The sequence below is a fragment of the Bos indicus x Bos taurus genome, chromosome 7 (genome assembly GCF_003369695.1).
Source record: "Bos indicus x Bos taurus breed Angus x Brahman F1 hybrid chromosome 7, Bos_hybrid_MaternalHap_v2.0, whole genome shotgun sequence".
Classification (NCBI taxonomy): domain Eukaryota; kingdom Metazoa; phylum Chordata; class Mammalia; order Artiodactyla; family Bovidae; genus Bos; species Bos indicus x Bos taurus.
The window spans coordinates 8,438,797-8,454,610 of record NC_040082.1 but is presented as its reverse complement, the minus strand read 5'-3'; the positions used below and the strand labels follow the sequence as shown (position 1 = coordinate 8,454,610).

The following is a 15,814-nucleotide window of genomic DNA, read 5'->3' as shown; positions in this document are numbered from 1 at the left end:
TTTTTTTTTTGGTAATAAAATCCTGGTTGATAGTCACTTTTACTTGTCATCTGCATTCTGCTATTAAACCATCCAGTGAATTTTTATTTCAGGTATTTATTCTTTAGTTTTAGGCATTTGTTTTGATTCTTTATAGTCTTTTCCTTCAGAGATTTCCTGTATTTTTATTCATTATACGAATATTTTCCTTTGTTCTTGAGTGTAGTTAAAATAGTTGCTTTAAAATTCCTGTCTATTAGTCAGGTGTGTTCTCAGGATTGATCTCTTATGAACTTACCCATTCCCAAGAAGGAAGTCTTTTTTCATGTTTTTCATATATTGAATAATTTTGGATTGTATTCTAGATCAACTCTGGACTCTGTTGTTTCTCTTATGTTTCTACAAAGAGTGTTGGGTTGTTTGGGGTTTTTTTTTAAAGCAAAGTATTAACCTTGGCTGAACCTAGATTGTGATACTATGTCCCCCTGACATAACTGACAGCTCACATTTCATTTTACTGGCTTTAGCCTGAACTGGACTTATTTGGAGCTTATTCTGCTGAACTCGTACATTGGATCAGTGTTTACACAAAGAATTGGAATTTCCTACCTGGCTTTCCAGCCACAACTGTTGCCTCAGTACTTGTCTTCTGGTGCTTCATACTGGAAAGACTGAGTTTTATGTTGCAGTTTTAGGCATTCTACATGGTGCACACTGGACCCTGTCCTTAAGCCAAAGCTTTTTTTTTTTCTTTTAAAGGACAGGGAAACTAATTCCATGTTGTTGCCTTCTTCCAAGTATTGATTCTTTTCTAGTATATCACTGCCTTTGTTCCCTCTTCAGTGTCTTCAGATAATTTTTTTTTTTCATGTTTTATTCTGAGCTTATACTTGTTATCTGCAGGAAGATTCATCTGCAGGAGCTTACCCATCCATACAGAAGTGTAACTTGGCTTAGAATAATTTTTTGATAACTCATTGGGGCTTAAGGTTGGTTTGGATATAAAAGGATGATTCCTGAGTCAAGAATGTTTCTAGTTTTCTAATCTTTCAGCTTTTTAGACAGTGGTAAGATAGGTAATACCAAAGAAAATAGATGTTGGTAGGGAAATTGATGAGTTCAGTTTTAAACATGTTAAGTTTATATTTCCTATCCAGTATCTCTATAGAGGTTTCTAGTAGGATATACAGATCTTGAGGTAAGGGAGAAGACCTGGGCCAGAAGTATAAATTTGAAGGCTGTGAGCATAGTCGTAGGACACAACGGAAGCGACTTAGCAGCAGCAGGAGCATAGTCATTGTGGCTTCCTAGGTGGCGCTGGTGGTAAAGGACCCACCTGCCAATGCAGGAGACGTCAGAGACGCGAGTTCAATCCCTGGGTCAGGAAGATCCCCTGGAGGAGGGCATGGCAATCCACTCCAGTGTTCTTGCCTAGAGAATCCCACAGACAGAGGAGCCTGGTGGTCTGCAGTCCAGGGAGTCACAAAGAAATTAGTTTCCCATGAAGAATGTAGGGAAAAAGAAGTTTTGTGTTATTTGATCTTTTGTTGATTGTTTTTTATTATTTGAAATTGGATTGCTTGTGAAAATCTAAGCCGTAATTTTTCTTTTTTTTTGTATAGCTCCCAGCGGACCTTCTAATACAGCTGTTCCTAATACCTCATCGCGGAAAAAGGGCGTGACTAGCAAAACAGAAATGCATGAACACAAAAAAAATACTTCGAAAAAAAAATGAAATCTTCTAAGCAGAAGTTGGAACTCCTTGTAAAAATCACATGTTCAGTAGAAAAAAAAAGGCATGTAATAAACCTTGACTGAAAAATATCAAAGCAAGTAATTTGTGTCTCCTTGTACAGCTCTGTGTTCATTTAAAGATAGATTAAATCAAGAGAATTCTTTGTATATATTCAGGTAAAGAATTTTTGTCATGATCTGGAAATGTTTGAAAACAATGTTTATTAGCATTTTATGAGTAGCAAAACTTACAGTGATAAAGGTCTGTTGTTAATGTGATATTTGCCATGTGCCCGCAGTAAAGAAAAGGAACGTGAAAGCCTACCCGTCTCACACAGAGGTGATGGTTACTGAAGAGTCTGGGAGGTGGTGTCTGTACATTTTCATTTTCACGGGGTTGCATCTTGGCTGTAAAGTCCTGTAGCTTGAAATCTGGTGTCTGTACTGGAGACTTCTTAAAAAGCATATTTCCAAAGAGATTTCACTGACCACAGTTTAGAGTAGAAACTTTCTTCCCCCAATTGTTATAATTACATATATGCTGCAATATTTAATCACTGGAGTATTGGCGTATGGGTTATTTTTTCAGTCTGTGCTTTGAATTTTTTATTGTTTTATTTAAAATATGTGCATCTGGGATAACTATACCTTTATGCACATAAATTTGTACATTAATTTGTAGAAAATATTTTCTTTATATATTTCTTCACCATAAGGTGCTTTTGTTCATAAGGAAAATTTTTGTTTCATATATTGGCAAGAAAGACATCTTTAGAGTTTCTGTTTAAGAGATATAGTTGACAAGTTTATAATTGTTAGTTATTTTCAGAATTCGTTTTAGATCTGAAAAACTGAGTTCCAAAATGAACCTCATCAGTGTAAGGAGAATATCTGAATTCTGCTGTCAGTAGATATTATTTGTGGCACCTATTTTTACCATTTCCATTCTTATCTTTAGAATATCAGTTGATCTCACTAAGATAATTTAAAGATTGATCATTTGAAATAAATGCTTATTTCAAATTATTCGATTTTGGAGGGACATTAAGATTATTGTATTGTGATTTCATCTATGATCTGAAAAATATTTATTATCCTTGGTGCTTATTTTCCCCTGATGCACAAATAATTATAAACCAGTTCAAATGACTTAAACTATAAACCAAACAGTACATCTTGATAAGAATTCATCCATTGCTAGTCAGGTAACTTAAGTTGCTAAAGCTTTAGTTTGAGACTTAGGTTTAGAAAAATTATTGAATTCTTGTATGAATGCATCTATTAAAATTCTTCGTAGAAACTCTCCTAACCTTAAATCATCATATATGAACTGACTTTTAGAAATTAAGCATTTATTACAAGTTCATTTTAAAAGGTACCAGATGCAAAAGTCACAAATACATACAATTATATAAGTTAGTATGTCAGTACTTGACATGAATGTAAATGTATTATGGAGACATGTTTTGTAAACAGTTGAATGTACCCAAGCTTTCTGTATGTGAAAATGTGGTTAATGTGCTCATTGTCGGAGTAAAGAAACTGCTTTTATTTTTTCAGTGGAATTGAATTAAAATATTTTATTTCTGGAATCAGAGGATGACTTAAATGGCAAATTATTTTTTTACTCGTTTCTTTGTCCCTTTACTTTGAGCTTTCAGAGTAGAAAGAATGAAGGAAACTATTTTAGTATTCAACAATGCTCATCTTAGATATTAGATAAAATTTCGTCGTATTAGCCATAGCTGTTGCAATATCTTCCCTAGAAATTAACTAGGAAGTTCAGTACAAGTCACGTTTTCCCATGGTTACACAAGAACTAGGATTTCACTGAAGTCACCGAACTTGGTAATACTGCTGTATAAACAGGACAGTTTTATTTACAAGGATCTTAGATTCATTTTCCAAAACAAACAAAAAGTCTTCTACATCAGAGCAAGAAATTATAGTTAATCACCATTCAGTGGCAGTTTGACTGAAGCATCTGTTTCTCACTGTTTCTCTCCCTGTAAAGTGTGCTTTTTGTTTGTTTTAAATACTAGAAGATATTTCTTCTCACATCCTAATCCTCCAGCCAGCAAAGAGATGGGAAGGCGCAGCCTGAGGTACTGTCTCTTTATCCTGGCATGTTAGTCTCCATAGTGTGTTATTCAATCTTTTCACCCTTAAAAACCATATGTGTGAACTCAGACCCAGTTTTTGCCCTTGAAGTCCAGAGCCAGCAAGTCCTGCTGCCATGGTCCTAATGAGTTCTTGCGGTCCACTCTTAACAACCAGCAGATGTTCTGGGGGTGTTCTCGAAGTCCATTCTTCAGTTTTCTTATTTATTCTTATTTTTCTTATTCATTATTTTTCTTATTCATTTTTCTTATTTAGAAGTAGAAGGGAAAAAACATAGTTCTACTTTATTTTTAATCTTGAATATTTTTTCAGTTCAGTTCAGTTGCTCAGTCGTGTCCGACTGCGAGCACGCCAGGCCTCCCTGTCCATCACCAACTCCCAGAGTTCACTCAGACTCATGTCCATCGAGTCAGTGATGCCATCCAGCCATCTCATCCTCTGTCGTCCCCTTGTCCTCCTGCCCCCAATCCCTCCCAGCATCAGGGTCTTTTCCAATGAGTCAACTCTTTGCATGAGGTGCCCAAAGTACTGGAGTTTCAGCTTTAGCATCATTCTTAACCACCAGCAAATGTTCTAGGCGTATTGTACAGTCTCGGGTTATGGGGAAGAAGTGTGCTAAATACTTTACATCCTGTTTTCTTTGAGTAGCAAATGGAGGCAGCAGGAGAGCATAAGTGGACGGAGAACGTGTGACATTATACTTTTTATACATATACCTAGAGCATGAGGGCAGTAGATGGCATTATGAGAGAAAAGTAAAGTCTTTGTATACATATACCTAGAGCATGAGGGCGGAGAAGGCAATGGCACCCCACTCCAGTACTCTTGCCTGGAAAATCCCATGGATGGAGGAGCCTGGTAGGCTGCAGTCCATGAGGTCGCTGGAAGTCAGACACGACTGAGCGACTTCACTTTCACTTTTCACTTTCATGCATTGGAGAAGGAAATGGCAACCCCTTCCAGTGTTCTTGCCTGGAGAATCCCAGGGACGGGGGAGCCTGTTGGACTGCCGTCTGTGGGGTTGCACAGAGTCGGACACGACTGAAGTGACTTAGTTTAGCAGAGCATGAGGACAGTAGATGGCATTATGAGAGAAAAATGAAGTGATAGTTCTTCAAGAACTGTCTTGTTTAGACAAAGTCTTTTTTTTTTTTTTTTAATTCAGGTCACCCAGATTTTTCTCCAGGTTCTGCTGACTGATCTACCTTATACTTCCACTATTTAATTCCACACCAGTTTGAACAGAGAATTCACTTTTTTGTCTTGTGTAATGCACTTGTGTACAAAGTTCTCAGTCTTCTGCGCTTATCGCGGTTTGCCTTGCACAGAGCATTCGTGACTTTTTGTGAGTTTACCCTTGCCTTACTATCTGGAGAGTGAAGGCTGCTGTCATCCTTGGTCAGGTTGGGCTGACTTCTGTGCGGGCCCAGCAGTGCCCTCTCTGGCCCCTCTCTATTTCTTTGTACTTGCTCTTACCACAAACAGCAGCGTTCTTGCCCATGGGAACAATTTTCACACTCCTGGAGTCCCTTGTGATATGAGTCTAAGACTAAACTGCTGTCCCTTTGTATGGAGTCCTGGGTATCAAACTATTGCCACGTCAAGTTTTCTTTATATAGGTCAGTTTTTGTGGAAGGTCTAGACACTTCAGAGAACGGAGGGCTATATAAAATGTATATATTTTATACTATATATGAATTATATCGGGATTAAAGATACTTACATTTTCTATAGCCTTTTTGGTCCATATGCTTAGTCATGATTTGAGAGAGAGGTAAGTTAAACATTCTACTTACAGGTTATTGTCAAGTTCTCCTTTTATTTTCTTTGGTTTTTTACTTTTTTCCTGTACCATATGTGGCTATGTTTTCTGTACAATATGTTGCTTATGAACTCAGAATTGTCAGATTTCCATTGTGAGTTTTACCTTGATCTTTATATTTTTATATTATTTTTTTCCTCACTGGATGCTTTTGAAATTCCAGATATTACGAATATGACCTATTTTATTTTGGCTTGCACTTGCCTGATACACCTTTATTTATCATTTTATTTTTGATATTGTGTTGATTGATTTAGGGATTTTATTTTAATATACAGTACTATGTAGTAGATTTTGCTTTGTGATTCTATTTTAGTGTCTTATTTCATGTATTAGAATAGTCTAGTTGTATTCATTTATATGTAGTATATCTTTGCTCTTAAGTTATGCTTTCTGGTATTATTGCTTAGTTTATCTTTTTGTAGAGGGATACTTTTCATTGCAAGTAAGAAAAACTTCAAATGAAATAAATTTAAAGTTTAAAGAAGGTACAAAGTTGGTGAGCTCCAGCCACAGTTCTATCAGGTATGTCATCAAGGACCCAGGCTCCCTCCTGGTCTCCTCCGAGTAAACTTTATCCCAGAGCTGTTTTCCTTCGTGTTCACAGGATGGCTGCGTGTTGCCGTGTTCATGTCCAGCACAACAGAAACTGAGGAAGACTCTCCTTCAGCCATGGAACTGTAAGTCTTCTACTTGAGTGTGATTGAGCTGACTTCTTTGGTCATCTGTCCACTTTCTGGATGAATAACATTCACCAGGAGAATTCTCTGACCCTAGAGCGGAGAAGGCAATGGCACCCCACTCCAGTACTCTTGCCTGGAAAATCCTATGGACGGAGGAGCCTGGTAGGCTGCAGTCCATGGGGTCGCAAAGAGTCAGACATGACTAAGCGACTTCACTTTCACTTTTCACTTTCATGCATTGGAGAAGGCAATGGCAACCCACTCCAGTGTTCTTGCCTGGAGAATCCCAGGGATGGGGGAGCCTAGTGGGGTGCTGTCTGTGGGGTCACAAAGAGTTGGACACGACTGAAGCGACTTAGCAGCAGCAGCAGCAGCAGAGCTGGTGATGGGGTCACGCTCCCCCCAAAGCCTCAGCACCACTGATATTTTGGAGCGGGTAATTCACTTTTGGAGGCAGTTACGTGCATTGTAGGATGTTTTGCAGTATTCCTGTGCCAAGCTACAAAAGTGAGACAGTAAGCCAAAATGAAAGTAACAAGTCTTTGTTTAGCATGATACGTGCGAGGCCAAAAAGGAAAGTAGGGCAGTAGAGCTTGCGCCTCACTGTTCCAGCCTCCCACTCGCTGTGGGGTGGCGCTGCGCAAGGGCCAGCCAGACGACGGTAGCACAGGTGGAGGAAACTGCTGAGAGCCTGGAGCAAAAGGTTCCTGCCACTTCATGAACCAAGGGGACCGGAGGAAAGGCTAGGAGTCAGAAACCTGAGTCCACGTGGAGAGAAGTGTCTTGGTCAAGGCCGCCCTTTGAGAGGGTCTCAGTGGAGAGACCTGAAATGTGCCTCAGCCACGGTCTCCTGAGGAGGCCTGGGAATGAGGGTGTCTGGGCAGGAATACAGATACGCCTCTGACCACGCAGGCCCAGAGGGTACTGACTGTCATTCCTTTGGGGAACTGTGTGGGAAGGGCAGCCTTTCCCCATGAATCCTGCCAGGCAAAGCCTTTGTAGTGGCCTACGATAAGGTCTGAAAGATCACACATAGGACTTGGCCTGGAGCAAGTCACCTCAGCCTGGCCTCTACCCTGAATGCCAGGAGTACCTCTTTGTGAGAGTCAAAAACCTCTCCAGATGGTATCAGATGTCCCCCGGAGGGGCAGAAGCACCTTCAGTTAAGAAATAGTGTCCTAGGGCCCATGACAGCGGGAAGGAAGGATGGATATATGAACACAATTAGGGTTCTGATAGGAAGGAGAGGGGAGGGGATGGGTAATGAATAAGTAATCGATACACACTGTGCACCATCAATTATATTATCCACGTTTGCTGTGGTTTCTTAGCTATAACTTTGAATTATACACTTTTTAGCTGCTATTGACCCCCTGCTATGAGCAATGTCCTGTTAGTGTACTTCCTTCTACCTTTTCTCCAGTGCACAGTGTTGGCTGATTTACTTGGTTCTTCCTGTGTTTAACTTGATAAATATTCTTCATGCCTTGTTACATGCTTATCAACTTACATGTTGTATTTTGAACCCCTGGCTAATCAAGATAAAACATTTCACCTTATGTTCTCTCTGCCTTCTCTTAGTTTAGCTCTCAGTCTGTGTTCCTTCTGGTGGGACCTCATTTCTGGAATGTCTTTGTTTTTTTCTCTTTCTTTTCTGAACTCTGTTACTCACATTGCATCTCCTTTGGTGGTTTGGCCAGCTAGTTTCTGATCACCTGTATATCTGGATGAACTTTTCCCTGAATTTTTTGATGTTTGATGGTATGATTGGTCCCATATTTTGTATGCACAGTGAATTCATTTTCTCTGTTGAATGATTTTATCTGCTTTTATCTCCTGTTCCTTTTCTTGGAGTGTTTACGTGAGCACCATGCAAGGTCATTCTCATCGATTACTCTTTAAATGAGGTCAGTTTCTTTCCGACTCACCTATTCAGTATTAATTCATATGGTGGATAGGGCACCATTTTGGATTAATAGTTCTTCCTGGGTTACAGTGAAGCTTCTTAGGACAGGACTATGGGTCTGAGAAGCTATTTGAGCCTTCTTTTCTGTCCAGCCAACAGGGATTGGAAACTGCAGAGCTCCTCACCTCAGAATCTTTCCTCCCTTCTGACTCATCTACTCACTGCTGACTGTGCGTACGTGGCGTGTCTGTATTTCCTCCTTTGGCTTTGCCATTCCTGTTCCTCTCTGGTACCAGGTAGTATTCAGAAAATCCCCTGCTGCTGGCACTCAGCCCATTTGCGTTTTTTCAGAGCTGGCTTTTTACCTCTCCAGTTATGCCATCTATTTTGGAGTCTTTTGGTCTAGTGATTTTGTGATCTGGAGCTGTAAGCCTCCTCTCCAGGCGTCATCCTGTTTGAGCTTGACTGCGTGTGTCATCCATTTCTCATATTTTGTGGTTGAGGTTACACTTAACTTCTAATTGTGTTGAAGACAGTTTATATTTCTGTCTTACGTTTGGGGATAAATTTTTAATTGAGAAATGATTCCTTGATTTTCAAACAGAATCGATTTTTTTCTTGCTACTGTCCTATAACAAGAAGGAAGAGGAGGAGGGAAAGGAGAAGCCCCTGTCATCTCATCACAGTTATACTTTATCAGTGAAGCTGATAATGCCAGTCCTGCCTGCAGTACAGTGTCGGCAGGGTCAAATGAAATTTGACTTATGAATTATGACTATGACTAATTTCATAAATCGTAAAAGGAAGAACAAAACTGAATTCTTGTTCACATTCTTTTGTGGTAGGAGAGTTGTATGTAGTCCAAACAAATGTTGAGCAGGCCTGTTTTCAGGGTATCTCACCATTTTTTTAGTCAAGCATGTTCTGGACAGCTCCTCGTACATCTTTATGGTTACCCTTTGTTGCTGTGGGAGCAGCCTGCCTAGTAACAATCAGATAAACGACCCCCCATCCCTGCACCACCACACCAAGTCAAGGTTATTCTGGCATCTTTCCCATTTTAAGAATAAAATATTTAAAATAAGGCAATGCAATCCTTCTTAAAAGCAGGTTTAAAAAAATACACAAAGTAATTAATCAGGCCTGCCCTCCCATCCATCCATCTTACCTGTGTGTGGTATGAAGGACACAGTTGTATGACCCTGGTGAGATAATGGTTGGGCAGTTTAGATACCTGTTTTCAAGCACTTACAAGCATGTATCTTGATGAGGAAAGTGAGCCACTTCTTTATCATTCTATGTAAGGTGCTTCAGGAGTGCTTGACACACGGAAAGATGTAAAAGGAAAACAAACAAACAGGGTGCCTTCTGAGTGTTTTGCTGCCTTTAAAACCCACAGGCCAGTCAATGCTGAATAGAAAGCTCAGTGATTTTATAAAGGTAGATAAATGAATGGACAAATGAGAAAAGGTGAGAGAGAGGTGAGGCAGAAAATAGAAGAACACAGGTCCTACTTTGATTAAAAAGCATTATTGCTGATGTAAATTGGAAACCAAATAATTTAAAACTCTTTTATTAAAACACAGAAATGCTAGTTTGTCCTGTAATGTCTAGCACAGGACTCATGACAATAATATGAGACACAAGAGTCTCGAATGTTACACCACCACAACTTTCTATTACCAATTCTTCACTGGTCATTAAGAAATTGTTTTGAAAGTCCCTTATGCCATCCCAATGGAATAGATGGAAAAGCCACAAAGAGAGAATAAACCACACAGTAGTACCCATGTTGGAAGAAAACAGTGTCTGCTCCACCCGTGGGAAATGCAGTCACTTCAAAAATGTGAAGATTGAAAGAATCACAGCTCAAGGGAAGCACCGGTCCATTCGGAAATCCTGTATGAAATGTTCAATGTCCAGATTGGAATCCGGTGACTGAAATGCCCTCATGTGATCTTTCCGCAGGCTGGGCAAGAGGATAGAGTGCCGAATAGCCAGATGCTTTAATTCCATTTTTAGCAATGAAGTTTGTGCATGTGAAACATGCATGTGGAACCACCTGGTTAGAAGGTTTTTTCCAACACTGTCAAAGCCTCTTCAGGAACAAAGCAAAGTCACCGCTCCGAAAAGTAAATAAGAGACTGGGAGAAAGGAGACCAGGTTTGGCCTCCTATGTCTGCTACTGACTGGGAGACTGCGATGCGCCGTACTTTGCTGAACCTCAGATTCTTCATCTCTGCATGCAGAGGGCTTGCCTGAGGCCCTTTCTTCTAAAACTTTGTATGAACTTGCTTTAGTATGAACTTGCTTTACCTTCCCTTCAACTTTAGTACCTTAACTATTCCCTCTAATATCACTGGCTCCCTCTTCTTTTATCATAGTTAACAAGTGTTTTTGTGAACCCTTATTTAGTTAGATAGCATAACTCAAAAAACAGTTAGTGGTACGAATTCCCATTACTACTCAGTCTTGTTCCCCAGATGCTCTTTTGAGAATTTACTGTTAATACAGTTAATGCTACAGTATTTAATAATAATTTTGAGAATTATCAACTACTGGTTCTTTAAACCAACATCCATAAGATTAATCTGTAAAACAATCATGTAGATCCTGACCTCTCACAGTTTATGATGCAATGATTCCAATAAGGAAGTTCTTTCCTTATTATCTTCTGTTTTCTATATTCTGACCAATGTGGCAATCACATATAAGTACCTGGTATCCTTTCATCATAACACTTGTTTATAAATAGCTATAACTCATTTTGACACACCAAATTATCCCTAAAAAACTAGAGTGACTCCTTAGGAATTGGGTGACCTCATCGTACTAGGTTGGGCCAAGAGGCTACTACATAAGTGAAGAGTAAGGTGTGGGAATTTGGAAGGAATTTACCTGTTCAAAATATCACCTACTTGCTAGATTTAGTGTCTGAAATGTCAACATTGGAGATCCTTTGAGGGGGGAAAAAAACATTAAGAAACCTCAATGAACTCCCCTGTGAACACATAAGATAGCCCCTTTTAAAATGCAAATATCCTTGGAAGGTTAACCCCATTAATCTGGCCATTAACCTCATAATCAAATACTTTTCTCAGTCATCTGAGAATAGTCATTTCTTCACCAAATGTTTGCTGATTATAAACCAGTTACTGTGCTGAGCCCAGATAATAACAAAGATGTTTTCTTTCTTCAAGGAATTTACTGACGACCAAGTTCTCTAATCAGAATCCTTTGGTAAAATGAGTAATTAGCTCTTCCATTCCAAACACTTAAAAATTCTGGACAAAAGAAATTAAAGCCAGAAGCTATCCAAGATATACAAACAATAGATAAACTTGAAGTCTTTTTATCCAAGGGATTCAAAGGGTACCTCGAGCTCTGATTTTTCAGGGCTAATTTATTTAGTCAATATGAGCTATAGCTAAAGGTACACTTGAGAAGATATAATAGGGGTTGCGGTTGCAAACTATATACATGGAAGTTGCTGGAACTGGGGTCCATTCATAAAGGAGAAAACAGGAAACACTCTTCACTGTTGAGAATCAGAACTGTTAGAAGGTCATTTATTATCTTGATTGAGTCCTACTGGACCATAAAGAGAAGAAAACACCAAAACATACCACGAGCACACTTTCACAATCCAGAGCACACACAGGGCTCTAACAGTAGAAAATCAAACTCCAGGGAATCTCACTGTTAAAAAACACTAGAAAATCCCATGAGAAAACCACCAGAGACACTTGGCATCCTTGGAGAAGAGACTTCTCACCTGAGGAACTACCTGGTGGTGTGATCGTGGCATCAGGGGTAGAATAAAGCTGGAGCGGGAAGAGGCCCTCAGAGGGGAAGCTCGGAAAGGCGGACGACAACTTCATAGATGTGCCTGGGCTGGTCTTCAGCGGGAGGCTTCAAGAATTTCAGAATGCTGGAGTATAAACTACTGGAGGCGGGGCTGGTTTTCATTCTAATAGAATCCCAAATAAAAAATACACTCAATGTTTTTCTGCAAGCTTTTCAAAATAAAATGATATCAAGCTAATATAACACTAAGTTAAAAATATTTGAAGTCATTTATTATCCCGTTACCCTAAGAAAGCTGTTCATTTTTCCATCATCTCTTCCAGTTATTGCATTTTATGTAGTTTTAATTACTGTGCTATAAACGCACAATTTTGTTTTTCTGGAGGTTCTTTATTTCATATTAGATGACATTTTCCCACATTCATATTACAATACTTTCCCCCCCGCCACCTTATCCAAGAGGGATACATTCTAAGACCTCCAATGGATGCCTGAAACCACGATACTGTCGAAATCTGTGCATATTGTTTTTTTTCAACATCACTACTATTGCACTTTGGGGCCATTATTAAGTAGAATAAAGGTCACTTGAACTCAAACAGTGCGATACCATGACAGTTGATCTGATAACCAAGACAGCTGCTAAGTGACTCACAGGTTTGAGGGGTGGTACATACAGGGAGGATATGGTGGACAAAGGGATGAGTCACATCCTGAGTAGGATGGAGAGGGACACCGAGAGATTTCATCACGCCGCTCAGAATGGCTTGCGGTTTAAAATTTATGAATTGTTTCTAGAATTTTCCATCTAATATTTTCAGACCTTGGTTGCAGATAACTGAAACCACAGAAAGTGAAACTGCAGATGATAGGGATGACTGTATTCTTAGTGTTAATTATAATTTTAAAATTCTGGCATTTTACTTAAAATTTTTAAAAATAATTATTAGATGACACGTTAGGTCATTTAAAATGTAGCAAAAGACTTGAGTTTCCTGCCTCTTCTTTTCCTTGACCTTTATCCATCCCTACCCCTACTCTCATTTTCTTAAGTTTTATTTTCTCCTTCCAAATTTTCTGGCTTTTTCTCATATATTTGCCTCCATATTTCTATGTAATCATCTTATACATCAGTGTTTTGATTTACCAGTTTTAGATACTATATTGACTTCTTGGACTTACTAGGTGGCTCAATGGTAAAGAATCTGCCGGCCATGTAGGAGACGTGCATTCGATCCCTGGGTCAGGAAGATACCCTGGAAAAGGAAAGGGCAACCCACTCCAGTATTCTTAACTGGAAAATTCCATGGATAGAGGAGTCTGGCGGGCTACAGTCCAGTCTGGCGGTCACAAAAGAGTTGGACATTACTTAGCAATTAAACAGCAACAAGAACAACTGACTTCTTGTTACGACAAGAACTAACTTTCTAAACTTTTTCCTTCCTACCCTCTAAAATATTTTAAAATCATTAGTCAGTATTTACAGTATTCATGGCTATGTAAACATTGCTTATTGCTGAACCAAGTAGTATATTATAATTGTTTCCTTTCTTGTACAATTTTAGCTTCTTCTTGGAATTAATTGTTTCATCGGTTTTCATTCAGTTCATATATTGCATATTCTTCAATTTCTCCAGTGGATATGTAAAGCATATTTCAGTATTATTTTCAATATACTAGATAACAAATTAGTTCCATTTTCCTCCCCTAAATACATCCTTCCTGTATCTTGTCAGTAGAATAACTTTAGAAGTTGGGCCCACAAAGCTAGTAAAAAGCAATGGCAGATATGCAGAAATCAATCCAATGTTATAATACTATTCCTAAGAATAGTGGTCCCACCAGTCAGGAAAAATTTGAAATGAATGAATGAATGATTTATAAAGTTTAGGTTTTAAAGTTAGGCAGGGAGATATTTATACTTTAAGAAGAGCCAGAGAAATACAAAATCCAGTCAAGTCATATGGGCAATTAGATGGAGGTGGCAGACTTTGTCTATGAGTAGACAGAAAAATTAGGTATGTACATTTCCAGTCTAACAGATGGCAGACTACTTAAAAACCTAGTTCTTTAGGCATCAAGTGCTTAATGCAGCAACTATAAAACGATGCTCAGTAAATCCCATCAGTGTCAAAGGCAAGAATCCAATCCTTGCCCAGGCCAAAGTCTTCTCTGAACGTGAAGACACTTTGGGATTGTTTTGTTTCACATAAAGAAACTTTGAACAAGCTGAAAGGGTGGTCACAAAAATGACGTGGAATTGTAACTTCAATATGCTGGTGGTGGGTATCAACTTTTTTCTAAATGGCAAAGAATCATCTTTTAACTTTGGGAGGATTTAGAAATAAGTAGCTCAGACTACCACACAGTTGCACTCATCTCACATGATAGTAAAGTAATGCTCAAAATTCTCCAAGCCAGGCTTCAGCAATACATGAACTGTGAACTTCCAGATGTTCAAGCTGGTTTTAGAAAAGGCAGAGGAACCAGAGATCAAATTGCCAACCTCCACTGGATCATGGAAAAAGCAAGAGAGTTCCAGAAAAATATCTATTTCTGTTTTATTGACTATGCCAATGCCTTTGACTGTGTGGATCACAATAAACTGTGGAAAATTCTGAAAGAGATGGGAATACCAGACCACCTGACCTGCCTCTTAAGAAACCTATATGCAGGTCAGGAAGCAACAGTTAGAACTGGACATGGAACAACAGACTGGTTCCAAATAGGAAAAGGAGTATGTCAGGGCTGTATATTGTCACCCTGCTTATTTAACTTATATGCAGAGTACATCATGAGAAAAAGTTGGCTTAAAACTCAACATTTAAAAAACTAATCATGGCATCCAGTCCCATCACTTCATGGCAAATGAAAGAAAGAAAGAAAGTGAAGTCACTCAGTCATGTTCAACTCTTTGCAACCCCATGGACTGTAGCCTACCAGGCTCCCCTGTTCCTGGGATTTTCCAGGCAAGAGTACTCGAGTGGGTTTCCATTTCCTTCTCCAGGGGATCTTCCCAACCCAGGGATTCAACCCAGGTCTCCTGCATTGCAGGCAGATGCTTTACCCTCTAAGCCACCAGGGAAGCCTTCATGGCAAATAGATGGGGAAATAATGGAAATAATGAGAGACTTTATTTTCTTAGGTTCCAAAACCACTGCTGATGGTGACTGCAGCCATGAAATTAAAAGACGCTTGCTCCTTGGAAGAAAAGCTATGACCAGCCCAGACAGCATATTAAAAAGCAGAGACATTCATTACTTTGCCAACATAGGTCTGTCTAGTCACGGCTATGGTTTTGCCAGTAGTCATGTATGGATGTGAGAATTGGACTATAAAGAAAGCTGAACACTGAAGAATTAATGCTTTTGAACTGTGGTGTTGGAGAAGACTCTTGAGTGTCCCTTGGACTGCAAGGATATCCAACCAGTCCATCCTAAAGGAGCTTAGTCCTGAATATTCATTGGAAGGACTGATGCTGAATCTGAAACGCCAATACTTTGGCCACCTGGTGCAAATAACTGACTCACTGGAAAAGACCCTGATTCTGGGAAAGATTGAAGGCAGGAGGAGAAGGGATGAGGTGGTTGGGTGGTATCACCAACTCAATGGACATGAGTTTGAGTAAACTCCAGTTGGTGATGAACAGGGAAGCCTGGCATGCTGCAGTCCATGGGGTCACAAAGAGTCAGACATGACTGAGCGACTGAACTGAACTGATTTTGTTAGAAAATCTTTGCATTAAATATTTAAGAAAACATG

At 39.3% G+C, this 15,814-nt stretch overlaps 1 protein-coding gene and 1 long non-coding RNA gene across 19 annotated transcripts in view; both read left to right on the top strand.

The window, feature by feature from the left end:
• PPIP5K2 (diphosphoinositol pentakisphosphate kinase 2) overlaps positions 1-3,310 on the top strand; it is an 83,111-nt gene extending 79,801 nt beyond the window's left edge. For 15 of the 16 annotated variants that reach the window (XM_027545498.1, XM_027545507.1, XM_027545503.1 and 12 more), the window contains one exon: positions 1,602-3,310. In XM_027545498.1, coding sequence (XP_027401299.1) covers positions 1,602-1,714 — 113 coding nt within the window. In that variant the 3' untranslated portion in view covers positions 1,715-3,310. The remainder of the gene's footprint in view (positions 1-1,601) is intronic. The other variant, XM_027545504.1, reaches the window with a different exon arrangement.
• A 1,005-nt stretch (positions 3,311-4,315) lies between these two features.
• LOC113894960 lies at positions 4,316-15,238 on the top strand. Of its 3 annotated transcripts, none has more exons than XR_003511718.1 (4): positions 4,316-6,181; positions 6,264-6,336; positions 8,398-8,714; positions 10,214-12,295. It is a non-coding gene; the product is annotated as an uncharacterized LOC113894960 (long non-coding RNA). The 3 variants fall into 3 exon arrangements; XR_003511717.1 differs by lacking the exon at positions 8,398-8,714 and adding an exon at positions 15,198-15,238 and having other exon boundaries at positions 4,319-6,181; positions 10,214-10,528; XR_003511716.1 differs by lacking the exon at positions 8,398-8,714 and having other exon boundaries at positions 4,324-6,181.
• Positions 15,239-15,814: the final 576 nt, after the last annotated feature.